The 27,277-nt window shown below is 47.7% G+C and overlaps 2 protein-coding genes across 2 annotated transcripts; both read right to left on the bottom strand.

The window, feature by feature from the left end:
• Positions 1-14,275: 14,275 nt before the first annotated feature.
• LOC9648457 lies at positions 14,276-16,388 on the bottom strand. Its single transcript, XM_024667877.1, has 4 exons — positions 16,068-16,388; positions 15,952-15,993; positions 15,524-15,848; positions 14,276-15,473 (listed from the first exon to the last, which is right to left on the bottom strand). Exons 1-4 carry the CDS (start codon positions 16,360-16,362, stop codon positions 14,423-14,425), a joined length of 1,713 nt encoding a protein of 570 aa, XP_024523645.1. The 5' UTR covers positions 16,363-16,388; the 3' UTR covers positions 14,276-14,422.
• A 7,139-nt stretch (positions 16,389-23,527) lies between these two features.
• LOC9648459 (protein Ycf2) lies at positions 23,528-25,404 on the bottom strand. The gene is made up of 3 exons (XM_024667876.1): positions 24,885-25,404; positions 24,333-24,658; positions 23,528-23,785 (listed from the first exon to the last, which is right to left on the bottom strand). The coding sequence occupies exons 1-3, from the start codon at positions 25,402-25,404 to the stop codon at positions 23,528-23,530; spliced, it is 1,104 nt and encodes a 367-aa protein (XP_024523644.1).
• Between the last annotated feature and the right edge of the window lie 1,873 nt (positions 25,405-27,277).

Below are 27,277 nucleotides of genomic sequence, written 5' to 3'. Positions count from 1 at the left end.
CATGAAATTGCAAGGGCCCAAGATGGCATGTGGCCTCATGCCATCTTGATAAACACACAGCTATAGGCAGGTAAAGAAACTATTGGCAATATGCTAGTGATGAACTTGCAAGCCCCAAGATGGCATGAGCCCTCATACCATTAGTCGTACCGTAGCACCGCTCGCACCACCGCAACTGCTCGTAGCGCCGCTCGCACAAACTGCCACTCGCATAAACTGCCGCTTGCAATGACGCTCGCAATGCCGCAACCGCTCGTAGACGCATAAACCACAGCTCACAACGCCGCTTACACAAGCAGCGCTCACTGCGCTCAGCGGAACCAAGAACACGGCGCACAAAAATGATAGACCTAGGAATGAGTTCGAGAATTCAAAAATAACACACGCTTGAACATCACATCAAATCCTCTGACAAACCAGATCTTATGATTCCTCTGACAAATTTCAAACTGAGTAGCTTCTAGACTTTGCTGTCGGACGTTGAACTTTGTCACATCATGTCCTTGCCTCGATCCAACTGTGCCATGTCAGTGATTCGAACTTTGCCATGCCATGTCAGCGATCCGCGCCAAGATTATTTGCCGTGTAAAGGAATAATTATGCTGTGTGTGTACGTCCATTTATGGCAATATAAGGCCACACGCCATTCAAAGAATAATGCTAGTCGAGCATTTTTTGGTGCATTTTTGGGTTCAAAATTGCATGAGCCCACACGCTATAAAGTTTACCTGTACCAAAAATAGAAACAGCTTTATTTACTTGGGAATTTAAGTGGTTGAGGCATTTTTAAATTTACAAACACATGCCCTACTTACATTCATTTGGTTGCTTAAAATTCAAAAATATTATAAACCTTTCTTTTTGCATTTTCAATGTTTTCAATTATGGTTTTTGATTTTCGCAGGACCAGCCTAGTAATCTATTTGCATCCCGTCATGTTTATAGCTAGCTTTCGTTTGTCCCCTTCGCTAGCCTGAGATACATCTGCTCGGCATCTGCCTCTTACAGCATTTGCCTAGAAAGGGCATCTTTCTTCACGCAGCATTTGCCACATGTTTAGGGTTAGGGTTTAGGGTTTAGCAATTCAGTAGCTTGATAAACATGCAAATACAGAACTTGATGCAAAATCCTTTGATATGTCACAATGCCCCTAGAACCATAAACACATTTCAATAGAGAGGGTCCTTTCATTTCATAACTCCTTACGTAGATCTTGGTGAAACCAGAGTTAGTGAAGTTGGTTTCTTGTGATCCCGCATCTGATTGTGATGTCCCTTTGCAGTGTCGATGGAAAGGTCAATGCACACCAAAATGTAGAATCTTGGAGCAAAATAACGGTCGGATCTATGGCAAATGCCCCTGAAACATTATAAGGCTCGTGTGGTCTCATGTGGTGTCCGATCGAGATGCTTCTTTGTAGGGTCATCAAGAAAGACATTGTATACCATTCTGTAAAATCTAGTTGTGATCTAACGGTTGGATCTCCAGGAAACTCAAAACAATCTCGCACGTGTCAGAATATTCTAGGAATATACTCCTATGTGCTCCTGAAAATGGCATGCGGCCCCACGCCATTCAAGAGATAATGCCAGATGACGCCGAGCATTTTTTGGTGCATTTTTTGGGATCAAAATTGCATGAGCCCACACGCTTGAACGTCATATCAAATCCTCTGACAATTTATTTAGCTGAACATCTGGCATTTTTGGAAATACAAGATGCTTTGGAATATCCAATCATGCATGGTATAAATATAGCGAGGGTATTAAATGATATCCCAATCATGATCTTTCTTTTGGATTTCGCGTGCATGCAGTCCGAGGAATGATGACGTTGCGGATTTCTTTTGGATTTCACGCATGCGCGCGCCGATCCAGAAATTAATGGTGGCGCCCAAGTCCGAGGAATGATGACGTGGCGGGATTACCAACCGTCGTGACATTTCGCGCGTGTGAGGTTAGGTTTTGCATTTTGCTTCGTACTCGCACTCGCACACTCGCGCTCGCATCGCGCTCCCACTCGCGCTCCCACTTCTCTACAGGTTTCTCGTGTGCATCGGCGTCCACTCGCGCTTGCATCACACTCGCGCTCGCATCGCACTCGTGTGCATCGGCGTCCACTTCAAGACACACCCAGTTTGTAACTTCGCCGCCAACTCCGCCGCCCACTCCGCCACCCATACGCAGCCCACTTGGCGTCCCGGGAGATTTCAGCGCCACTCTCCAACTGTAAGTGGCAGAGTAGCCTTGCTGCTACGATCCGCTGCACACACAGTGCACATTCGCCAGCGAGTCCGGTTGTCACGCCTCCATTCGGCTTCAAATGGTAAGTCTTTTAGGCCAAGTAGAAAATGGCATGAGGCCACATGCCATTCAGTAGCAACATTGGCATGCACCGATTGGGCTCTCGAGTGCAGTCCGGTTACAAATGGCATGTAGCCTCACGCCATCTTAGGATGCAGCCTCAAGACATCTGATGCAGTGGTGAATGGCGTGTGGCCTCACGTTATTTCCAGCTGCTAGCTTTTCATCTGTCAGCTCTAATTGTTGTGCATTTCTGAACAGGCGAGGAATTGCGTTCTTCTTCCAGCCACTGTCAATGTGGATGCAGAGAAGGGGGAGGAGCTCACCAGTTGGACTTTCGGGATGGAAGGCGAGGATCTGAGGCTGTACAACACAGATGGTGGGAGAAAAGAATGCATGGGGATCCTCATCCAAGTGACAGACACTCCATGCAGTTCCATGCAAGAATATGGACTGGCACTTGTGGTAGAGACAGCGTCCGCCTTCAAGATCCACCTTGCACATCCTAGCGGCTTCCCGGAGGGGGGCAGCAGCTATGAGGAATTCCTAGAGGGAGCTAGGGAGAGGTTGTCCAGGAGGCCCACAATTTCAAAGACGCTGCGGGTCTATGAAGATCACATGGAATCCACGGACCTCACCTACGACGATGTTCAAAAACTATATTCCAACATTGAGTCGTTGAGAGTGCCTCCAGTTCGCGAAGCGAAGGGGAAGGGGGTCGATCTGGAAATTACCCCGAAGCAGAAAAGGGTGGTCAAGCTCAAGCCGACGTCCGACTCTCCTCCAAAAAGAAGCTACTCAGTGATGCCATTGCCTCGGGTTCGAACACTACACCCACCAAAAAGAAGAGCCGCAAAGAGCAGAAAGAGCAAGAAGAGGCAGCAAAAATCGTCGCAAATAATAGTACTTGTTACTATTCCAACAAAGTATATACAATCGACGTGAGCCGTATCGACATCCAAAGCAAATACAACCACAGGCTAGTATCTGATGAGTGGGTGGAGAAACTGAAGCAGAAGATGCTGGCAAGTCCAGTAACACCCGACATCGCAGACGTGATCCCCTACTACCGAACAATGAAGGGCGAGACGAGGTTTCCAGACTTGATCAATAGGAAGGTGTTGGACGATCAGAACATCCGGTTCTATGCCGTCTCCGGGCAGCATTCTAGCTTGGCGATGCAAGAGATAGTTGTGGATATTATGGTGGGCGAGGAGGTGAAGAAAGTCTTCAAGACAAGAGTTGTCCGCCTGATAAAAGGCAACTCGCCCCTCCGATCTATCATATACATCTCCCACGCGCAGAATGTCAAGCAAGAAACGTGCTACAAATCGGGTCTGCACGAGACATTGGCACGAACACGGAAGCTCTGGGTTCAACTAAAGAAGCCACAAAAACCAGGACAAGGACGTGCACTAGCAACTAGCGCCTGGCAGGTAAGCCTCGTTGCATGTGGCATAGCATGTGGCCTCACGCCATTTCCATTGCAGGAATTCTCGAGTCTTCTCTCGAAAACACTGGGGGTCAATGACACACTCAGCATCCATAACATTCTACTCGCGACAAAAGTTGTTTTTGACAAATGGGTAGATGTGCTGAGGAGGTACCATGACGGGGAGTTGCCAAACTCAATGGGTGTGGAGGACGGCCGGAAGCCCAATGATTTGAAGCTCAACGCCTTGCGTTTCTCGCGGTCTCTAGACGACGACGACCTTCTGACAGTGGCTAATGCTCTTCTACATGGTGAGGTTGTCTTCAACAAGACCAAAATGACTCCCGGCCATATTGTGACATACGAGGACTTGTGCACGACTCTGAGAGCTCGTGCGCTATTGAAGGATTGGATCTTCGAGCAAGTGGCCGTGGAGAGGGTGAGCATCGACACCACGCAAGAGATGATGGAAGCGCTGGAGTTGTCAAATGAAGACATCGACGAGTACGTGAAGGGGGCCCCCAAGTTCATCGATCTGCTGCGGGATGCCACGAAAAGTAAAGCTGAGAAGTTGGATCAGTATCCAAATTTCATTAAGATTGATGTCGACCGCCGGCTTCAGAAACAGCTCGACCCCGCAGCAGAGGCCTATCGAGAACCTTACCGGGTATACTTGAATTCGGATGAGGATCAAAGGTGGAGGAGCATTGTTTCCCGCGGAGATGAGCAGGTCAAGAACATCTTTTGTGTGATGGACTTCACAAACGAGGAGATCACTCATGCAGACGAAGTCAGCTCCATCATTGACTTAATGGTGGGACTTGCGGAGGTGGAATCTTCAGTCCACTATATGATCTACGACTCCGAATCCTATCACAAGTTCTGGAAGGCCTTGAACGAGGTGAAGGCTCGGTTGAAAGGCAAGGAGATGCGGGAGATCCATGGGATAATGGCTAAGAAGAAGATACCGACGAATGTCCGCATCTTCACACTCGCCCTTGTTATTGGTCCTGCAGCAGAGTGGGACTGGAGTGACTTCCCAGCTTCGTTCGACAAGGCCAATCGAATTGATCTGAGGGAGGTCAATTTACCCGTGCCTGAGGAACTGAAGACGGCTATGGAGCTTTCGAATCCAAAGAAAGCTCCAGGTGCAGCATGGGAAATGCTCAGCTGGGTCTTCAACGCAATAGCAGGTGGGTCACCTGCTTCCGACTCCAAGGGCAAATGCGTTGTCGAGTACAACTGCGGCGGACTATTCTTTCGAGCCGCACTACTCAAGGGTGTCCCGTGTGTTGCGGTGACAAACTCCATTGAAGAGATGACTTCAATGGAGCATATAATTACAGTTGCCAAAGAAAAACAGTATCTTCTCTGCGAACCTGGTGAGTACGCACTTTAAGTTTAAATGTTATCTCACAAGCTCTGTATGCAGGAGCGTGGCCACCCCCAGATGCTGAAACGGCGTTAACAGCTACTGTTGAAGATACCCATGTTGGGCCGAGCTCACAACCTGCACAAGGTAAGGTCACGTGAGGCCTCACGCCATTTTGATTATAGATCGTTGTGAATATTCAGACACGAGGACTGAAAAGCACACTGGTGGCGCATCGAAGAAGGACAAACAGAAAAGCAATAGGAAAAAAGGAGGTACAAATTATATTTGCAATGGCGTGTGGTCTCATGCCATTCCTTGCAGGAGAAACTTCTTCAAAGGCAAAACAGGCAAGCACCAGCCAAGCTCAAACTGACAGTGGTCATAAAAAGCGAAAGCACGTTGGACAGTCGTCGAGATCAGAGGCGTTTGATTCGAAAAGGAAGAAGGGCAACGAAAAGATGATAGGTAATGCCTCGCGGTTATGGCGTGTGTGCTCATGCCATTCATTGCAGATCAAGGGCTGAGTGAAAGCAGGCAGTCACCACCTCATGACTCAGATTCCTATGGCGGACTCCCCTTCCCCAATCTCAATGGAGAGGTACAATGGATGAGGGAAGCTTTTCAAGGCAGGGCCACGTTTTTCTCATCTCGTCGTCTTCGAAGGGTGCAAGAACGTGCAGAAACCATGTTAAGACAGTCGGGTGAGGATACGGTCCTAGGTCACGCACTAAAACAGGCTATGGATGTCTTGTATTTTGAGATGGAGACTCGGCCAGATGATTTTCCCAAGATGGTCCTGGAAGAACAAGCCATCCAGCCTGAGCAGCCTATGGAAGAAATGCAGGAGGGGGATGAGGAGCCAGAGAAAGATAATGAGCAGGAAGAGCAGAAGGACGAAGAGGAGGACAAAGAAGAGGAGGACGAAGAAGAGGAGGACGAAGAGGACTTGGATGGTCCTCACAATGGTGACGATCACAATAATGACGACGACGATGATGACGACGATGGCCAGCCTGAGGTGGCCAAAGAGCGGCGGAGGAAGGTCATACAAGACAAACCATCAGGTAAATAATAATACATCCATTCCTAACCTTTTACCATTTCTAACATTGTCCATGTAGGTCGCAGAGCAAATGGTAAGTAGAGATTATTCAGTTGAATTTACAAACTCTAGCCTTTAGTGTCGAGGAAGGATAGTGCCAAGCAAGGGTCGAAACGTATGTCCAATCCTTCAGAATCAGCAGTGCGCTCAAGTGATATCGGTCCTAGTTCCTCAATAGCAGTTGATGGTAAATACAGTATAGTCGATTCAATGTGCTAATGAGTTTGTTTTTAGTAGCACGGGAGGATACCATCTCAATCGAAGGGAGATATTTGGACATGCATATGGATCCGCCAGTGGACTCTACTTGGCTGCAAGAGTCATCAGAGCTGGTGGAGGCTACTATCCATATCAACGCCAAGCAAGCTGACCACGCTCCACTTGATGCTGCCCATACCACTGAGTCAATCTTGTCCACGTATCCAACTGATGGTGACCAGGCGCCATTGGACCCACATGAGGCCGCCCTAGCCGCCGAGCCGGTCGTATCCTCATTTCCAACGGACTCAACGTGTGCCCAATCGTCTGACTACGCGCCGTTGGAACCTCCCTACACCGCCCCTGCTGCCTGTTCGGTCATGTCCACTTTGCCAACGGAGGCACCAGCTGAAATGGCGTGTGATCACACGCCATCGGAACCACCCCATGCCACTGTTGAGCCAGTTGTACCAGAGTCTACAGCTGAAATGGCATGTGCCCACACGCCATCGGATGCGATTGACCCCACATTGCAGAGGAGAGTATTTCCGCCCTTCACGTTTCCTCGACCAAAACCCTCTCAACGACCATCGGGAGCAACATTCGCTAATATTGTAGATGGTAAAATTGACTTGTACCATTTTTTATGCTGACGCATTTCATTTCAGAGTCACGGCGAAGGTACTGTATCGTTTTTGATCTGAACGGTGTCCTTTTCTCCCATGAGCGTGGCTCGTCCTCGAATGTCATTGCACCCTCCAAAGCCTGCGGTCGCAAGTTGGTCAAAAGAGACAGATTCACATTAATCACACGGGAGAAACTGCGGGATCTAATAATGACCATGCGACACTTAAAACAGAGGGCCGGGTTCAATTTGCAATTGGGAGTTTGGACATCCATGATGTGCCACAATGCATTAACGTTGCTACAGATGATGCACAATCAGACGCGAGTAATATTACCATTTGACTTTCTCCTAACGCAGGAGGATTGCTTGACTATGGTCCATGTGAGGGGTAGCAAGCCCATCTTCGTCAAGCCAGAGGCTGTAGTGATGAACCGGACTGCTAGCTCAAGTGAAATCCTCATCATCGATGACTCGCCGATTAAAACTGCAGCGAACACGCACACATATGCAGTGCACCCCATCTCTTGCAGTATGGAAACTAGGGAGAAGAAACCGTATGTTCTGGGGGACCTTGCAAAACGGCTTGGAGCGATGGTGATAGAGAACCGGCCAGTCCAGGAGGTGGCTGCAGAAATCAACCAAATGGCAGATGGAACGGTATATCATAAGCCATTTGATCGGACAGACACCAGTCATCATTTATGGCATGTATATTGTCTAGCCAAGCACTATCCGCATCTCCATAATCTGCTCAACCGGATGGGTTCTTCGACCACTGAACATGAGCGTGGACGTATTAGAGAAGAGATGGCATTACTATTGGGTTTAAATCCTGATAGTGTGGAGAGTGATGAAATTCCAAGATTATTGTATAGGCGTTGGAGGCAAAAAATAACAGTCTGAGATGGCATGTATTTATTTAAAAATGTAACTTATTATGGCATGGTGTTCCATGCAATTGTATTAATATTAAAAGACAATTCTTTGAGAGGATTTGCATTATACTAGAAGTGTTACAGCATGTTATTGGAAGTCTACGAAGTTGTTTTATTAATAATGGGAAAGTAAAGATTGAATGGGGACTTGGGCTCCACCTAGACTCGGAGCAACTGAGCCAATATTAAAAGGATGGAAAGAAATTGGACGATGATGACAAGGAGAAGAGAGAGGTGAAGCAGTGGCAGGGGGAGGAGAAGTGATTGAGTAGACATTTCCTTGTTTAAAATAAAATGGCATGTGCCTCAATGCAGTTGAATTTTGTTATATTTATATACTATATAAAGGTTTGGAAACCTTATTTTACAAGTGGGATAATGACAATTCCCACTTTAACGAAATAGAGCTTTAATGTTCTTCTACGTGGTGAGGTAGTCTTCAACAAGACCAAAATGACTCCTGGCCATATTGTGACATACGAGGACTTGTGCACGACTCTGAGAGCTCGTGCGCTATTGAAGGATTGGATCTTCGAGCAAGTGGCCGTGGAGAGGGTGAGCATCGACACCACGCAAGAGATGATGGAAGCGCTGGAGTTGTCAAATGAAGACATCGACGAGTACGTGAAGGGGGCCCCCAAGTTCATCGATCTGCTGCGGGATGCCACGAAAAGTAAAGCTGAGAAGTTGGATCAGTATCCAAATTTCATTAAGATTGATGTCGACCGCCGGCTTCAGAAACAGCTCGACCCCGCAGCAGAGGCCTATCGAGAACCTTACCGGGTATACTTGAATTCGAATGAGGATCAAAGGTGGAGGAGCATCGTTTCCCGCGGAGATGAGCAGGTCAAGAACATCTTTTGTGTGATGGACTTCACAAACGAGGAGATCACTCATGCAGACGAAGTCAGCTCCATCATTGACTTAATGGTGGGACTTGCGGAGGTGGAATCTTCAGTCCACTATATGATCTACGACTCTGAATCCTATCACAAGTTCTAGAAGGCCTTGAATGAGGTGAAGGCTCGGTTGAAAGGCAAGGAGATGCGGGAGATCCATGGGATAATGGCTAAGAAGAAGATACCGACGAATGTCCGCATCTTCACACTCGCCCTTGTTATTGGTCCTGCAGCAGAGTGGGACTGGAGTGACTTCCCAGCTTCGTTCGACAAGGCCAATCGAATTGATCTGAGGGAGGTCAATTTACCCGTGCCTGAGGAACTGAAGATGGCTATGGAGCTTTCGAATCCAAAGAAAGCTCCAGGTGCAGCATGGGAAATGCTTAGCTGGGTCTTCAACGCAATAGCGGGTGGGTCACCTGCTTCCGACTCCAAGGGCAAGGGATCAGTTTGAACGGCTTCGTCCTTGGATTCCACCACCGGCACAGGTCCTTTTTCTTCTGCCGATTCCACAGGCGTTTCCTCGATTGTTGGATCTTCAATAGATGGTTCTTCGAAAGATAACTCTTCGAGTGGCTGCTCTTCTGTAGTGGCCCCTTCAACCTGACCAGCTTCCTCCAGCTTCTTACGTTCTTCCTCTTGCTTCTTCAACTCCTCTTGTTTCAGACGTTCTTCCTCCTGTTTCTTGAGCTCCTCTTCCGTTGGAGTGGGAGTTGAAAAATCGGTGGAGTGAGTATATCTGAAAGATATCGATCGCTTCTTCAGGTCAAAGAGATACTCCTCCCGGGATCTGGGACTCATGTTGTCAGTGCGACACAACCGGCATCTCCTGATCAGCTTCATTTGATGGTCCCTTTCCTTCAGCTTCGCTATTATAACGTCATACTGTTCTTTGTAGAAGTCATGATCCGATACCATCCTGAACAGTTGATCCTTTGTCATCTCCAGCTCATTTCTAAGACGTTTGGTTTCTTCTTCGGTGGCCTTAAGCTTCGGTTCAGCCCGCACAAGCACCTGAAGAACAAATCAAACCTCACTCACGCTTTCTCAAAACAAATGAGATGATACCTGGTTAAAGATGCGAAGAAGCTGTCTCCACACATGCAACAGGAGATTTCCTCGTTCTTCGCAATGAATATCAACCTGTCGATGTAACCTGAAGGGCATCACTTAACAAGAGAAGCTCTAGAACAGAACAAAAAAAATAAACAGGTAAGTTTTTTCACCTGACGAACAATCTCTAAGAAAGCAATCGAGTGAAGAACAAAGGCCGCTTCAACATTTTCGAACCGTCCATCAACTTTCTCACAACGATTCTTGCGCATCGCATGCTGCAGCCACTCTCCAAGCAGCTGAACATCCTCTCTTTTACCTGGCTGCACTTCAAAAACATTAAAAAAAGAGTCGAAAAAAAATATAATAAGTAAAAGTACCTGAAGAGCAGGAAAAACAACTGTATACCATCGTTTATCATACGGACTATATGCGAACTTGCACTCAGGTTTGCCTAAGAGTTCTGGCTGCCACATACATCAAATCGTTATTGCAGATTACAAAAAAATCCTGCTTATTGACAATGCGTACCTGGACAACGTACTTGTTGACAACATAGTCCTCCATGGGAATAAACGAAGGAAGAGTCTGCTTCTCATCTGGTGGTACTGCATCTTTCACTTGACCGGAGTTTTCACAGGAAGGCATTGGACAAGGAGTTTCAGGTTGTAATCTGGAAGCAGCATTCGACTCAGGATGAAGGTTTTCTGCTTTGTTGCTCAGATCATCCGGACTCGAGGCTTTAGATTGCAGCTTGACAGTGTTCTCGTCCGCATTCTTGAGTGGCTCAGCAGACTGGAACTTCTCTGGATTTGTGCATTCGATAAATCGGACAATCAGCTCCCTTACTTTCTCTAGCAACGCCCGGTCCTTGACAAGAAAATCTGCTTGCGGGGGAACTCTGTTCACTCTAGCTTCCATGGCTTCCCATTCACTCTTCACCTCACGTACATGCTCAGCTGCGAGTTGAGGATTTGATTCCATCTGCCAGAAACATTCATGCCTTCAGACGAGAAAAAGAAATCAAAAAACACAAGTACCTGCGCAAACATTTCGCGGATTTCATCGTCTTTCAGCCCAATCGCCTGAAGCAGCCACTGTTTAGCACTGATCGGAACAGTCACAGACGCCACAGTCCCTGCCTTGTTCTTTTTGGTGTTCTTCTTCTTAGTATCAAAAACACAGTCTGGAGGTCGTAAGTGAGGAACAGCTCGTTCACCACCCCTCGATGCCCCTGCAAGCTTGGTGAGATAATCCGGAACTTTCATAAGCAAGCCTTTCTTGCAGAATGTATCACTGATCGGAGCTGCTTCCTCCTCCCCTGTTCTTCCCCGTCTAAGATCATCACCAGGAACTCTGGGAGTTCTGACCGCAGCACAAGCCTGTAGCCTGTCATTCACAATCTCTGCAATGTCCGCCGCTTTCGAATCTCCACAACAATGCACCTTCCTAAACCCTTTCCTGTCTTCCTGCGTGTGATCCTTCCGTTGAAAACCAGTGAAGTCGTACAAATTGGGAGACGCTCTGTGCGACGAAACCCTACTCACATCGGTCACCGTCGTAGCTCCTCCCCGCGTACTGAGCTTGTACACATCCTGGGAGGAAGATCTAGAGGATGCTTCACTCACCTCAGCAGCTCGCCTGGAAGGAGAAGGCGATCGATTGGCCAGCCTAGCTTCCTCGCTACAGCGCTTGAGCTTTGGTCCGCGGTTTGATGATGACTGATTGCCGCCCTTGTGCGCGGGAACCTGTCCAGCAGCATTTTAGGGTTTAAGGGGATACAATGCCCTAACGAACTACACCCCCTTGTCGGCTGAAGACCTCAAAAACCGTTATCAACGGTCATATGGTGATTTAATAGTATTAAAAACAGAAAAAGGAAAAGAAAAAAAGATCAGCTGACTGAGTGTTGAATTTTGCGGGGATGTCTGAGCTTCCCACCATGAATGATCCTTGTTTTGCATGTCCGGAACCTTGGCTGGGCAACTTTGAAATCCTCAAATCGCGTTTTGCAGCCACAGAATTATATGATATGATTGCGAGGATCCGCTACTGTTGCTGCCGCTAATTCACTCGAAACAGCAGCAGATGGATCGCTGTCAATGTTCGACCCTTATCCTTGACGATCAACAACGCTGTTGGCCATCCTCGAAGACAACTGTTCAGTCGTCTTCAAAGCCCCACTGGATTCATCATCGCCCGCTGCTCTTCGCCTAGATTCTTATTCATCTGATCTTGGGTTCCCTCAAAGTGATCGCCTCTTACTTCCACCACAATTCCTGCCGATGCATGGGTTTCACCGTTTCAGCCTCTTGAACCTGGGTGGGCTGATCGTCGAGGTCGAATGATCCCGATCCCATGGCCTATACCACACCGTGGAAGATTGAAGTGCTCAAAACCCGGCTTTGATTCAAACACGCCGCTCGTTTCTTGGATTCCATATAGCTTTTAAAAGACGGAAACCATTTCTCCTCCCTCACTATCATAGTTGCACCTTGTCTGCAGACGGCTGCGGACGCGGACATCGCAAACGCGTCCGCAGACGTCCGCAAAATGCCGCGGACGAGTTTGCGTGTTTTACCCTATTTTTAATTTTTTTTATTTTTTTAAAAATTTCCGAAAAAACATTCTGAGACAATAAAAAAAACACAGGAACAGAACACATTAAAACATTAATAAAATGTTGTCAAACTCCTCATGTTCTCAAAAACCTCCTTGTCTTCCTCGTTGTCCTCAATTTCTTCTTCCATTTCTTCATTGGCATCCATGGGTTCTTCATCATCCACAGTGTTAGAAGAGAACGGCCTCATTGCTTCTAACTCCTTCAACCTCTTGGCTGCTCCTTGAAATGTACCAGAACAATACTTACATTGCCATTTTTTGATCCTAGTGGTTGGGTCAATGCCAATCACTACCACATGCTCCCACTCTGCATCGGCCATCTCTACAATACCCACTCCAACACCCACCTGATCTCTGTTGTCAAACGAGGAATAGGGTTACAGAGGGTTTTTTTTTAATTTTTTTAATCCGTGAACGGGCAGACGCGTCTGCGGACGCGTTTCGCGGACGCGTCCGCAGACATCCGCAAAACAGCGTGGACGAGTCTGCGTGCAACTATGCTCACTATGATTCCCGACCATCGCCCGACTGAGCAACAAGAGGAACCATGATCAAGTACTGATCACAAACAAAACCTAGCTTTCCAGAAAATGCATACCGGTTATATATACTCTGGGAAGACGGATAAGTCAGAAGCAAGGAACGCGCTCCCTTCGCAGCTACAAGAAAGGAAAAACCTAGGGAAAAGGAGCAAAATCACTACAACGTATACATTGCAAGGGATGAAACTGCAGATAGCGATGATCACTTCTTGCTTGTCTGTGGCTTCTCTCCGAGTTCGTTGAATGAAATTTAGTTAATAAAACGTAAATTAAGTCAAATGATAGGGTTTTAAGTTATTTGTAAGGGTCGTACATGCCACGTGTTGTATGTACACGTGGCATTTTTACATGTGGCTGGCCGGGATCTGAATGCTAAGGTTTGAGTAGAGGTCTTCAAGCTTTCCTAATTTATTTTGTTATACAATTTGTTTATTGAATTGAGTTAATGAAGTTGAAGCTGACGTCAGTGTTAGTCTAATTAATAACCATTACGAAGCTAGTTAATTCATCTTGATTCTTGAAAAGTGAGTGTTTAAATAACGAGCACAATTGACTTTTGATTTGCAATGCTACTAAAATGATTAACAAGCCATTTCCAGTGTGGTGGATGCACTCCCCATTCTTGCTCGCAACATGGAAAGCCCGAGCAACATCGTTCTGATTCTTGCAAGCAGCTAACAAATTTCCAAGTTACGCCCCATCAACTCTTAAGCTTGAAACATGATGTTCCAAGACACTGCGTCACAATCTGGCACTTCTGAAACACTAGAAACAATGTGTGACCGATCTCATCGCTGTAAGAAAACACCATAAGAGCACCGTTCCACGAACGATCATCCCACTTAAGCATGCGGTCGAAAGTAAAGATTTGCGTTCTGCAGATTCCGATTCGATACTGCAAGACTTCGTACCGGCACCATCTTAAACAAAATCGTTGCTTCAACCCTTCGGTTCTTGCAAACTGCCTGCAAGATCTTGTTCCAACCAACATCATCCTCTCTTTTACTTGGCTGCACTTAAAAAACATATATAAAAAGAGTCGAATATATATATATATATATATAACCACCAACAGTAAGGTGGTATCGACCACTTAAAATAAAAATCAATCAGCGTCGAAGCACACTAAAGCCACTTCTACCGAGTCGCAGGCAAGTTTGTGGGCATTATCACGCAGATATAGGGAGGCAGCACAAACGAATCTTTCGCTTGCTCGTATCAGTTTTACAAGGACCTGATCACAAGAAGCAGATGAAGAAGATGTCACATTGTCTGAGCTTTTATCACAGATTAAGATTCACAGACTTCAGCTCTTTCAGCAAGCCATCGTTGATCACACCTTGCCCATGAGCGCGAGAAGGGCAGGCAGCTCCTGAAGCCTGTAAAGAACCTGTCGCATGGTAGGCCTTGAAGAGGGATCCTCACTCAAACATTCGTCCTGCAACTGTAGCAACCCACCATCACATCGCACCTTGCTGGTTGCAATCAGATGGCCAATACTCCACACATCTACTGGATAGCCATGTTCCCCAGTTCTCATCTCAGGTGCATGCGCATCTTCACAAAGCAAATGCGGCTCCATGCATGGAACCATAGCAGCTTCATCGAAGTCGATCAGATACCAGTCACCGCCAAACTTGCCAATATTTCTCCAGTGGACATCCCTATGAACCCAGCCCCGATTGTGAAGCTCGTTCAGCGTTTTTGCTACTTGAACAAGAGCCGGCAACAAATTGTTCAGTGGCCTGGCTCTCTGACGAAACGTCACCCGGGGTACGAAAGTTAAACTGTAGTCCAAACTCCTGTTTCGCTTCCGAGCCTGAATGATTCTCTGGGTTGTACAGATCTCAACTCGAGGAACATCCTTGATAGCCTCGTAGATGTTGAAGACTGTACAATACGTATCATAATCCTTATACGTCTTGACGACATTCTTCGCCTGAAGCTGCACGGTTTTGTCTCCGGATGTTGTTGCTGGTAAATAATCTGCCTCGACGTCGTACTCAATGCAGAGCCTGCTTAAAACGGGGAACAACCTGGCTATGTTGAAGAGGACGACGAGAAGCCGGATACGATCGCGTAGTTGAAACAGGTCAAGGGTTACCAGCTGTTTAGTCAAGACCTCCCGCGTCGACGGGTCCCTTGAATGAAGTGCCACAAACGTAACGCTACCACCAATTGCTGAATAAGCCAACAGGTAGGGAACGCCTCCGTACCTCCACTCTGTCTTGTCCCTGAGCTCTTGAAGTGGTATGGCAGCAGAAATACCAGGCCTCTTCTCTTCGGCCCGTCCCACTGGGATGTTGCCAACAAACATCAATCGGTCCGGTCGCTTGGCGGATGTGTTGGAATCCAAGTTGGTGTCCCGATCCGTAAGCACAGACCTGAGGCAGAAAAGATCAAGGATGAGGGACTCCCAAAAGTAATCACAGACCTGACGCAGAAAAGACCAATGATGTCGGAAATGAGGGACTCCCAGAAGTGTATGTAGGAGGCCTCCGTGTGTCCAGTCGGGGGAAGCATAAGGAATGGCCGCAGGAATAAACTGAGTAAAGTGCAGGAAAGTCCATCGTGCTCCCGTTCAAAAAGACGAATCTCAGAATTCACACTTCTGAACGCCTCGAAGAAAATGTCGGCTATGGGAAAAACGAGGCCGTCTGGCTTTGTAACCACCCACTCCTCCAACTGATGTAGTGGAGGTAATTCCTTGAGCTGGTAGTGCTGGATTATGCTGTAAGTAGGATCTTCAGACTCCATTCCTGAAAAAAGAACAAGATCAGAACTCAAACGGCAAAACGACAAGTATCTAAGGTCGACGGATCAAACACAGCACATCGGACGCCTACAAAATGCAACGCTTACCGGATCTAACATGTGCTACAACCGGAGGAGGTGCTGCAGGCACTGCAAACAGATTTGTCAGCAATATGATAACTCAAATAAAAGCAGATCAACGGAGCAGGAGAATGAAAGAATACCTGAGGCAGTGCGAATGCATTTCAGATAGAAGGTGTCACCGGCTAAGCACAAGCCACTCAGCAGCTCGGGCTCCAGTTGCATCCAGCCCGCTTCCGGATCAAGGGCGTCCACTCGACCAACATTGCGTATCTTCTTCAAGGCATCAAGAAGAGTCGTGCCGGGCCTTACAACCACGGACCTGCAAGAAGGGTGCTGCTTCACTGCATCCGCATCTGGCGCCACAAATTCATCCTCCTCAACCACGCAGAAATGGAGGAAGCACTCCAACCCAGCCCCCCTTCTCAACCTCTCCATCGCAAAGAAAAAACCCTAAGGGGCTAGGCTAGCATATTCCAACCTTGTAGGATTGTAGGATATTCTAATCCAGCGGTTCAACCAGAGAATATTATTATGTAAGTGCAATTTCAGAAAAATAATAATAATTTATAAACATTCTATTGGTAATTAACAGCCTAAATCATCAAAATTGAATAATCAAGTCCACCTCCAAAAATAAAAGAACAATGCCACCCCAGATCACCGAGATTTAAATTCACAATATGTTGTTCTTCATACTAAAAACACCGACTCGATGACTGTCACCATCTCCAAGATCAGCATTGTATTCTCCGACTCGGTCTGCAGAATCATTAGAACTATTGTCACGAGGATTTCTCTTGCACCTGAGTTTGCTCCGGCATCAACTGAATTCCCAACAGACTCCCTGAATTCCCAACACATCAACAGACTCTTAATACGTCAATAAATGTCTTCCAGGCCATATCGGCATGCCAGCTAACAGACTCCCGACAGCCTGGAAGGCATTTGCTGATGTGTTAGGCTGGTATTAATCCTGATTAAGACCGGTCTCTTCATAAGATTATAATGTTTAGGTTGGACTTATTATGAATTTAGGGAACTCAAAATAAACTAAAGATTTATAGGATTTTTGATGCTAAACTTAGTTAACCCTATCGCATCGTATGTGAACTTGCACAATTGCACTTTGGTTTGCCTAAGAGTTACGGCACATACATCAAATTGTTACTGCAGCTCATTGACAATGCGTACTTGGACAAAGTCCTCCATGGGAATAAACACTCTCTCATCTGGTGTTGCTGCATCTTTCACTTGACTGCAGAAATTTCCTTGGACAAGGAGCTTCAGGTTGTAATCTCGAAGCAGCACTATTTGACTCGGGATTAACGCATTCTGCTCTGTTGCTCAGATCATCCGAACTCGAGGGATAGTGTTCTCGTCCGCATTCTTGAGTGGCTCAGCACTGAGGATTTGATTCCATATTCACGCCTTCAGATGAGAAAAAAAAAATTTAAAAACATGCGCAAACTTTTTGCGGATTTCATCGTCTTTTAGCCGGATCGCCTGAAGCAGCCACTGTCTAGCACTGATCGGAACAGTCACCGACGCCAGTCCCTGCCTTGGTGTTCTTAGTATCAAAAACATTATCTGGAGGTCGTAAGTGAGGGAACAGCTCGTTCATCACCCCTCCGTCATTGTTTGGGCTTTGAGAACTTTTGGTTTGACTGCAAACTTTGCCCCAAATGCAACATGTGAGGCCCTAAACAGCAAAAGATTTTTGACGAATGATTTTTATTCAACAATTGTGTTTGAAAACAGCCAGCTCCATTCTGCAAGGATTTCAATGCAGGGATGTGATATATCATTTTGGGTCAACAAGAAGTTGGTCTATTAGAAGTAGTGTTCAAATTGTAATTTGAGATTGAAAGCAATTTCTAAGAAACGTGAGTAACTTTACTTCTCGAGGTATAAAATGATATCTGCAGACTCACAACAAATATCAAGCAAGCAAGGTAATTTGCTATGCACTCTACATATATAGCTTCTGATTCATTGAATAACATTTTAATTCAACAGGTTCAATATGGCAGGAGCCTCATGCTGCTACTGTGTTTTCTGGTCTTTCAATTCTCAACCAAGGTGGATGCCTCCAGCGCTTTTCTTCAATACCGAGGTGGTAATTGTGCAACCTGATTAGCGGCATCGGTACCTCTTGTGTCAACCTTCTTGCTGGTTACACGGATGGATATCGTGTTGAATATGATGGCAGTCTGGTACTCAGGCTTTACGACTTACCAAATTGCCAAGGGACTCCAGCCCCTGTCAATCCAGCCCCCGTTTACGTTATCCACCAAGCCCCTCCCCCGCAGGCTGCGCCATCACCGGATTACTACTCACCCCTCCCCCATGATTCCGGAAGTCATCCCAGATATCATGACCGCCACTCACCACGAGACAGGAGAGAGTACCGCGACCGGGATATCGACTATCGTGGGTCTGCCCAGAACCGGTATGATCAGCAGGGGCCACGCAGACCTTCCTCGCCAGATCGTGGGCGTACCTCACGCGGTCGTGACCACTTCCGAACAAACCGTCGGAAACGAGAGCACATGCATCAATCTCACTCCCCTGCTCGACGAACAGGGAAGCGAGGGCATACCAAGGGCACCAAGAAGGCCCAGGGTCCACAGCGGGCAGTGAAGACGGCAGAGCTCACACAGGAGAAACCTGTTACCAAGGCCGTGGAGACTCCGCAGGCTACAGAGCTGCCGCCCAAGACAACAGGGGAGAATATCAAGCCAAGTACTGCCCAGGAGCTGCCCGTGAAAGAGTCACGACCCCAATATGGCCACCTTGATGCCCGATCCGACCACAAGATCCACACACTCCTCCTTGCGCTCGATGATCCGATCCTAGACAAACAAGACGTCATCCGGTGGTTCACAGAACATCTTCATACCACCTACGGCTGCGTCCACTTCCAAGTCCAACCGGGCCCCCGTCGTCATCTCTTTACCGTCAACTTCCTCAAATTCCGGGAGATGCGACGCGTCCTAGGCGAGGGCGTGTTCTCATACCAAGGGAGCTACGCATATGTCCAGCAATGGGAACCGGAGTCAGGACCTCTGGGACGCTGCTTTCCGCTACATATCCGCCTTGACCCCGGACAACCTACACCAGGGACAGACCTGCTCCGTTTCTTTGCACCCCTTGGTGAGCTAGTGGACTTCAATAAGGAGGAAGACCGATTTACAGTAGAGATCTCAATCGCCACTGCGCTCCCGACCCATCTGCATGATCCACAAGGTCACAAAGTCCGCCTCCACTACCTCAACATCCCAACCACCTGGGGAGACCTCACGCCTGATTTTGTATCTGGCTGGCGCTTCTTGGGCCATGACAGCACCCGACAACCCCCCGGCTTGCATCGACAAAGTGAGCATGCGACCATCCCCATGGACAACAAGGAAAATACCCACCCCCAGCAGGCTGAACTCGCCCAGTACCTCCAGACCTGCTTCAAACAGTGGACAAAAGATGAAGCTAGCAGACGCCGGAGAAAACATCAAAGCCATGCTAAGGAGGCCTCTCTGCAAGGTAGGGACAGAGACGACCCAGACTACCCGTCTACGGAAGACTCAAGCAAGGACAGTGACCCTGAGCTGAGCCAACTGCCGCACACAACCCGCCTTGCTGAGTCTCCCCCTGCCATGGCACCTCCCAAATCATTGGCCCCAAGTCGGTATGACGCCCTGCGCCTAAACCTGGACTTCCTCAACAAAGGCATGGCCGCAGACAATCCGCAGAAGCCTCACAACACCCCACGTACCACTTACCGACACCCATGGGGCGAGGCATTCGGATCGCAGCACACACAATCACTGCAGATTGTCCTCCCCAACAGAGACTTCCCGCCCTCAGCGAACGAAGACTAAGTTGACCGGCCCCTAAACGGATTTTGCAAGGCAAACCGTTAATATATTAAGGATAATGCTAGACTTAACAGCCGGCTTTTAACTGTTGGTAATTAGCTATCCACAGGAATATACCGCTGATATAGATCACAAAGATGACTAACGTACTAAACTCAGGATTATGCAGTATGAGCGACTTGCTGAACCCACCCTAATCGAAGAATGCAAGGTAGGCAAACCTAAGCTGCTGGGATCACCAGCCCCATGCGCCCCCCCAGGCCATTAGCTCGTGACCGACTCCGCATTCTCTTCTGGAATATCTGCGGATACCCCTGGAATGATGGAATTGGGCTCTCCGAGTTCGGCACCTGCGATGCGCTTTGCCTCGTCGAGACAAAGGAACACCAAAGGGCCAGACTACCTGAATTCCCAGCCTTTCAGCTTCACTCCTGCTGGAACTGGATTGCAGAACACCACTCCTTCGGCAAAGGAGGGATCGCCATCTATGTTAAGCGTGAGATTGCCCAGAATGTCACACTAGAAAAAGTGGGAGAACACAACCATTGGCTGGCTATCAGGTTTCGCAGTCCCCGACAACGTGACCTCCTGCTTGTAGTGGCCTACTTCCCGCCAACCATCGTACGCCAAAAGGAGCAGCCCTTTGACTCCATCGGCGAAGAAATCCAACGATGGAGTCAAAATGCAGTAGTTCTCATCGTTGGAGACTTCAACTCTCGCATCGGACGAAGGCAATCAGAGAGTTTGCCCCAGGAAACGATGGATGAAGTCATCCCCCGCTCGCTATGCTGGCTCCGAGACCGGGCACGAGACACGTTCCAACCGGATACAGGACCGGGCTTCCTGGACTTTGCATCTGCAGCAGATCTCATAGTGTTGAACGGCACCAAAAGATTCCCACATAGCTCAGCACACACCTATGAGTCCTGGATGCTAACAGACGATGACCCGGACAGACCAGACCGGGGCAAGACTATCATCGACTACGTGCTTGTCCCGGCCAAAAACACACAGGTAGTCCGTGAGCTGCTCTTCCACGACTTCAACCCAAAGTCCGACCACCGGCCCATCGAAGTGGTAGTCAACTTCGTTACCTTGACGCGCTCACTAAACTCCCTTGCCGAGGTCGGCCCTCTTTCTTACTCGATGAGTCAGCCCCTCCTTCTCCGCTTCCAAACGGATCTCCAGACACGTTGGGAGGATGAATCCTGTCATATACCGCTAGAACACCACGCTGCCCTGCTGCTGAAACTAATCAAGGAGGAAGCGCTAAAGATCTTCAAACACCGTCGACCAAGAACAGCCATGCGGTTGCCTGTCGCTGCAGGGTGGTGGGATCATGAGTGTCAACGCCTTAGACGCCGATACATGCACGCACACAAACGTGGAGGCAATACCTAGTCCGATGGCAGAGGCAATACCTAGTCCGATGGCAGAGGCAATTTTAGGTGACGCTGATACTAGCCAGGCTGTTGCTAGCCAAGAGATAGCAAGCACAATTCTCAATCAGAATCTTCAGATTATGCTTGCTCAGTTGCTTCAGCTTGCCCCTTACTTAGGCGATAAGCTTCAGCATCTGATTACTCAGGCAGCAACTCCAGAGCCTAAGAGCGCAGCTCCCGAACCTGAACGTAAGGTTCCAGAGCCTAAAAGCGTAGTTCCAGAGCCTAAAAGCGCAGCTCCAGAGCCTCTTATCCGACCTGAGGATATCATTCATGTGGAACCCAGCATTGATGTCTTTCATGCTGAGGCTCAACCAGGCGACTGTGACAACAATGTTCCATGTATTGATCTATACATTGGACGCCACCCCATCAAAGGTGTTATGCTTGATGGTGGCTCGGGCGTGAACATCATGGAAGAGCGAACAGCCAATATGCTTGGCTTAGGCCCACTAGAACCTGCCCCATTCAATGTTCGAATGGCAGATCATCGTTCAGTGAGACCTCAAGGCATCATCCGCAATGTTGTTACCAATATCAAAGGAGTTAAAATTCCGGTCAATTACATCATTCTTAGGCTGTGTCAGGAACTAGGGTTCCTGCCCCTAATTAAATACGCAAGTCCTAAACTCAGATTAATTATATTCTCGAGCATATTGGGATCTGGTATATTTCAAGGTATATTCAAGACCTTATATTTGGATTATCATCTTCACCGTTCATCTTCTACGGTTGGATCTCAAGACCCATTTATAGAACACTCCAAGTTTGGCTCTATAAACTAGTATATAAGAATAGGTCTTGTACTTTGTTTCCTTGAATTCAATCAACACCAGTTACGGCTGCTAGCTTTTGTTCCCCTTTCTTGCTAGAGTCATGACAGGCTGCCCAAACAGCCTGATGCTTACCCGGTACTCCTTGGTCGTCCCTGGCTACGACGAACAGGCACACTACAGGATTGGCCTAGAGACCGAGTTATCCTTGAAAGACCTGATGGTCCAGTCAATGTCTCTACCAAAGCCTGCAAGCCTGTCTCGCCTGGGAATCGCCCCATCGATCTTGAGGAATTATATGATTGGAAAGATGGTTTGGATGATTATGAGGAAGCCCAGATCTTGAAGGCTTACCCTGATCTCAAACGTTTTGCTGAGATTGATCTTTACCGTGTCGCAGTTGATATCTCTCGTGAAAAGCCTCCTATCACTCAGGCACTTACATTCCCACCATCTCCGCAGATGATGAGAATCTCAAGCATTACATCGTTATAGGCAAGGATATCTCGCCTAGTTTTCAGGCCAAGGGCCTAGAACTTCTCAAGCGTCATAAGGCAGCCTTTGCCTGGAGCTATAAAGATCTTAAAGGTGTTTCGCCTGATCTTTGTATGCATACCATTGAGCTATTGCCTGACGCCAAGCCACGCTGCCAACATGCCTATCGGATGAATCCGAACCTGATGGACCAAGTGAAGCAAGAGCTTGACAAGCTTCTTGAGGTGGATTACATCTACCCTATCTAAAACCCTACATGGCTTTCACCATTGCTTGTTGTGCCTAAGAAGAGTGGGAAACTTCGCTTCTGTGTCAACTACAAGAAGTTGAATGATGTCACACAGAAAGATGCCTTCCCTATTCCTTTCTCTGATGAAGTTCTTGATTCAGTCGCTGGCCATGATATGTACTCATTCCTAGATGGGTTTTCAGGCTTCAATCAGGTCACCATCGCACCTGCCGACCAGCATAAGACTGCCTTTATCAGTCCTTGGGGTGCCTACGCCTATCGGCGCATGCCATTTGGCCTATGCAATGCCCCCTTCACTTTTCAGCGATTGGTCACCAACATTTTCAGGGAATACCTGACTGATTTCATGAGAGTCTTCATGGATGATTTCAGATGCAATATTCCATTAAAATGGGACTCATTCAAGTCCCAAAAGTATATTCCTTTCTTATAAATTATTTATTCTTTTTAAAGAAAGGAATATTTCTTACTTAACATTAATAACATTTAATTAACACATAACTTACATAATAAAATGTTTAACATGTCTCTGGACCACGTTAATTCTCTCGTGGTCTCTTTCATAATAAAATATTTTGTCTAGACTAGAAAGAAACCACGTCTACTCCAGTCTAGACATGTTATCTATTTTATTATGAAAGAGACCACGAGAGAATTAGCGTGAGAATTAGCGTGGTTGAGAAAAATAAAAGAAGATGGTCGCGAGAGTTTCACGTGTCTCGAACGTCTAATGTTTAATTTTTGATATCTATTTACAAATTGAAATTCTTAACTAGATACATCTTCTTCACTAATAGCTCCTTCAGCTCTCGCTACTGCTCGAATGAAGACATCGACTTCTTCTGCGATTGAATTTGATTGTCCTTGCAGTTGTCTATGTTGATGGTGGAGCATGTTGTCTATGTCTAGTTGATCTTCTGACCGCTTGCGATCCTCCAACCTTTGGTTTCGTCTTCCTCTTTTCTTTAGAACTCTTTGACGTTTGTACACCCCCCACTCCCTGAGAGGTTGCCTCCGTTCTCTTTCCTGAAATCCGAATGACATATCAGTTAAATTTAAAAAATTGAAAGGATCAACTTACCATCTTGGTTCAAAACACTTGTTGTTCCAAACTCATCTCTTTGGGCGGAACATGTGACCCCTTGTTCAATAGGGGCAGTTTCGTTATCATTAGCGACACTGTCATGTTGTTCAAAATCCAATGTATCTTGAACAAACTGAGGAGGCATTTGGTCGTTGAATGAAATTTCGTGCTTCTGGTTCTCTGTTGAGGACATAATATGGTTTTAGTTTTGTAAAAAATTATATCAAAATTGACATTTACCACGAGTTCGGTCATGATTGTCCTCTGGTGCGTCTTGAGTTATCTTTTTTGGCATGAAGAATCCCTTCCTTGGCGTTTATGTCATCTGAATCATCTTCAGAAAGATCGAGATCTTTTTTTTCCAGAAAGATCTTGAGTTCTTCCGAGAGTTGGATCAGTCGGTTGTCCTTGGCGGCTGGGAATGCAAACACGTGATATAGTTGGTTGCCCGAAACATTTAGATTTACCATCTTGAAGTTGGTTGCTCACGTTTTCTCGTGAGGGTGAGGATTCGGCCACGACTGGAAGCTGGCTGCTCGCGTTTTCTCGCGAGGGTGAGGGTTCGCCCATGACTTGAAGCTGGCTGCTCGCGTTTTCTCGCGAGGGTGAGGGTTCGCCCATGACTTGAAGCTGGCTGCTCGCGTTTTTTCGCGAGGGTGAGGGTTCCGCCACCACTTCAAGCTGGCTGCTCGCGTTTTCTTGCGAGGGTAAGGGTTTGACCACCACTTGAAATTGGCTGCTCGCGTTTTCTTGCGAGGGTAAGGGTTTGACCACCACTTGAAATTGGCTGCTTGTCACAGGAATATCCTCCTCACCTGACACATTAGTAGCATCTCAGGCCAAATAGATAAAGATATCAATTGTCAAAAAATTGCAACTTACTGTTTGTGACTTTTGAAATGGATTCATCAACTTTGTTCACCTCAGCGATGTTTTCCCCTATCTCGTCATCAGCATTGTTTTTCTCCTTGATATCTGTATCATAGAAAAAAAGAATTCAAAACGACACACAAATAATTTATTTAGAAATTTACTACACACATTCAGAGTGGACACGTTGCTTTTTAAAGATGGGTTTCGTTCTGTCCTGTCCTAGCGCTCTCTTCCGTGTGTTTGGACGCTCCTCCGACTCCAGCTCCTCCTCAGTGCCCTCTGGCTCCGACTCCAGCTCCTCGCTGCCTTCCGGCTTCGACTCCAGCTCCTCGCTGCCCTGCGGCTCCTCTCGCTCGAGCTCTTCGCTGCCCTGCAGCTCCTCTCGCTCGAGCTCCTCGCTGCCCTGCAGCTCCTCGGGCTCGAGCTCCTCGCTGCCCTGCAGCTCCTCCGGCTCGAGCTCCTCGCTGCGTTGCGGCTCCAACTCCTGCTCGCCCTGGGTGACTTCCTCCTCCGGCGGCGGGATGTTGTTGGAGGGTGGAGGGGTGGTGTTGCTGGGAAGTTGAACATCCACCGAGAGGATCAAGTTGTTGTTTGGCGGTGGATCTTGAACTGGATTGTTGAGCGGCTGACTCCTAGCAAAGATTGGACCCACTTGTTGCCGGTTTGCCGATTCAATGTTCCTCCTCATCTGTCAAATGTCTCCTTTCTCGAGGACGAGCACACCTATCTTTCCAACCTGGATCCCGGCCTACAACGCTCGCTCGCAATTGATCGCAACCCAGTACACCTGATCCTGGACGAGACTCATGAGATGGTCGAAAAGGCAAAGCCCGATGTCTCCTTTGAAAGGACCGATATCCAAAGGAGACCATCCAGTTGGGAGAGGACGCTCCTCTTCATCATCCAGCAGTGTCTTGAACTCGTCGTCCTTATCCAAGACCCTTGCCATGGAGAGATGCAGCGCCATAGCTTTGACCCGCGGGGCAGTCTTTTCATTGGAGATGACAAAGAAGGAAGGCAAGTGCTTGTTCGTCAGATACGTCTCCACTGCATCCACGACCATCTGGAAGTCGTTGATGTCGAAGAAAATCGAAATGTGACTGTCTTTGGTGAGGAGAAGAGCAGCTTGACCAAACGTCTCACCAAGTTGTTGCCGCGTCCAACCAGCGCCTCTCAAGTCCAAAATGAACAAACCAACCGGGCGTACCTCAGTCGCAAGCCTAGTACCCCACGCATCCGCCGTGTTCATAAGGTCGAAGACACGAAAGGGGGAGTCATCCTTGGCGACGTCAGTTCTCCCCCTTATCCGGCTCATCATTTGCTCGCGGAGGTAAGACTCGGGAGCAAACGTCTTGGACGGGTCCTTCATGCACTTCATGTGCATGAAATTCGTCCTCGCCCACATATCCAAGAAGTCGTCCCCCAAGTTCACGGCTTCACGGAACTCCGCTCTTTTCATCTTCTTGAACTTCTCCGGGTTGTACGCCTCCGCCAGCTTCCTATACTCATCCACAATCACCTGCCGCTCCCTGAGAGTGTTTGCGAGCTCGGTGACCAGCTATTTGTCGTGTTTGTCTGCCTCCTTTTTGCTGCAGAATACAGCGTTCCCTACAAGGATCTGCTCCCCGAGAAAACCGATATCCTCGTCCACTAGTGCGGCAAGGAACTTCATCTTGTGGAGGTTCATCGTGTAGTCTCTCTTTCGAACACCAACGCTCTTCTTCACCGGTTCAGCAGGGACTTCAGCGATGGAGGCAAGTTCCATCTTCTCATTCAGATCAAAAATCTTCTCCCAGCTCTCCCAGGCCTTCTCCTTGCAAGAGACGAGCCGGTGCACCATTCCGTGGTCGTTCCGGTTTAAGATGACGGAGAGCACTCTCTCCAGCTCCTGCAATCAGTTGAAAGTCAAATTAGCAAGGAAAAAGGAGGTATGTTTTGAGTTTACCTTCCATCTCGGCGAGTGTGGAACACCATTAGGAGATTTCTCCGGCTTCCTGAACTCCAACCAGAAAAGCTGGGCCTGTTTCATGGTGCCAGTGAAGGTTGGCTGGTAATGTTGTACATCTCGATTATTGTCGCTCTTTGACAGCTTCAAAATCTCCTCCAAGGTCAAGACGCCCTTGTTAACAAACAACACTTTCCTGATTGTGAAGAAGTCATTGATGGTTGTTGATTGCCGCTCAAGTCACGACTTGTGCTCCTTCTCAATCTCTTGCAGCGCCACCGTGGAGTGTGCTCCGGAAACAACAAACCCCTTCAATACGTAGTTCTCCTTCTTTGCCAACTCCTTGGACAGCTGGTCAAGTCTCGTGATGAAAATCGGTTTTTCCACGCTGCCAACAAATGGAATAACGTGGGCAGCCGCCGGCTCTCGTGGCATCCCCTTCATCTGCTGGACCAGGTCGTCCTTCCACGATGTCTCAAAGGCCCTGTGGTTGAGCATCTGGTTGATGACCAAGTCACTCACCCGCATCCTCCTTGTCTCTTGGCCAAAGAAGAGTCCCTTGTTCGCGATCGCGCCGGTTTCGGCTATCGCAAGCTTCTTCTCCTCCTCCTCGCTC

This window comes from Selaginella moellendorffii, unplaced genomic scaffold (genome assembly GCF_000143415.4).
Source record: "Selaginella moellendorffii unplaced genomic scaffold, v1.0 SELMOscaffold_231, whole genome shotgun sequence".
Lineage (NCBI taxonomy): Eukaryota > Viridiplantae > Streptophyta > Lycopodiopsida > Selaginellales > Selaginellaceae > Selaginella > Selaginella moellendorffii.
The sequence above is the reverse complement of the archived record's forward strand: the minus strand, read 5'-3'. Positions and strand labels throughout refer to the sequence as shown.